This window comes from Plasmodium reichenowi, chromosome 12 (genome assembly GCF_001601855.1).
Source record: "Plasmodium reichenowi strain SY57 chromosome 12, whole genome shotgun sequence".
Lineage (NCBI taxonomy): Eukaryota > Apicomplexa > Aconoidasida > Haemosporida > Plasmodiidae > Plasmodium > Plasmodium reichenowi.
The window spans coordinates 1755749-1756782 of record NC_033657.1 but is presented as its reverse complement, the minus strand read 5'-3'; the positions used below and the strand labels follow the sequence as shown (position 1 = coordinate 1756782).

Genomic DNA, 1034 nt, shown 5'->3' with positions numbered 1-1034 from the left:
AACATATAAAATATAATATATATATAAATATATATAAGCCCTATTTTTTTTTTTTTTTTTTTTTTTTTTTTTTTTTTTTTTTATTTTTTTTTTTCTTTTTTTTTTTTTTTTTTTTTTTTTTTTTTTTTTTTTTTTTTTTTTTTTTTTTATAAATACAAATAATATAACATTATAATACCATATGTGCAAATAATTATTAAAAAAAAAAAAGGAAAAGCCAAATAAAAAATTACAAAACTTTAATTTTCTGACAATTTCGTTATGAATAAATGAGATAAAAATTTTAAGTTAAAAAAATAAAATGACCTACAAGGAAAAGAAAAAAGAAATAAGAAAATATAAAATATAAATAATAATAAGAGTTACCCAATTGGATTATGAATATATAAAATGTAAACTTAAACATGTATACATATATATATATATATATATATATATATATTAAATATTCCTTCTTTTTTTTTTTTTTCAAATTATACTTGTACTGCTTATTTTTAATATTCAAGGTATCTTCTGAGTAATCCATTTTAATTTTGGAGACAATTTTAAAAGATACCCATTTCAACATATTATTATTGCCACCCAAATAATTTTGTAGACGTAATTTAATAATATTTTTATATTTAAAAGGGTCATTCAATAATTCAGGATATTGTATTTCGATAATTTTTTCATTCGGATTATAATTATATTCTCCTATTCTTATCATCTTAACTAAATTATTTTCACACTCATTATGAAATTTAATTAAATGTTTTATCAATTCATCACATTTTAATGATAAATCCCAATTCTGCACTTTACGATATGTTATTCGAAAAGCTTCTATCACATCCTTCTTATTTAATTCTGATCTTGCTATAAGAACCTTATTCGATTCATTCAAAAATAGTAAATATCGAAAGTATGTAACAACACATGGGTTATAAATAACACGATCCCTATCTTTTGGATCTAAATGAATATTTCCTATGTCCTTTAAAGCTATATTTTAAAAATATTACAAGGGGAAAAAAAAAAAAAAAAAATGTACA

The 1034-nt window shown here is 18.4% G+C and overlaps 1 protein-coding gene across 2 annotated transcripts in view; it reads right to left on the bottom strand.

Moving 5' to 3' along the window:
• Positions 1 to 239: 239 nt before the first annotated feature.
• PRSY57_1246400 (DNA replication origin binding protein, putative) overlaps positions 240 to 1034 on the bottom strand; it is a gene marked incomplete at both ends in the record, with an annotated part of 2192 nt that continues 1397 nt past the window's right edge. For both annotated transcript variants that reach the window (XM_020115111.1, XM_020115112.1), the window contains 2 exons: positions 240 to 306; positions 480 to 984. In XM_020115111.1, coding sequence (XP_019970264.1) covers positions 240 to 306; positions 480 to 984 — 572 coding nt within the window. The remainder of the gene's footprint in view (positions 307 to 479; positions 985 to 1034) is intronic.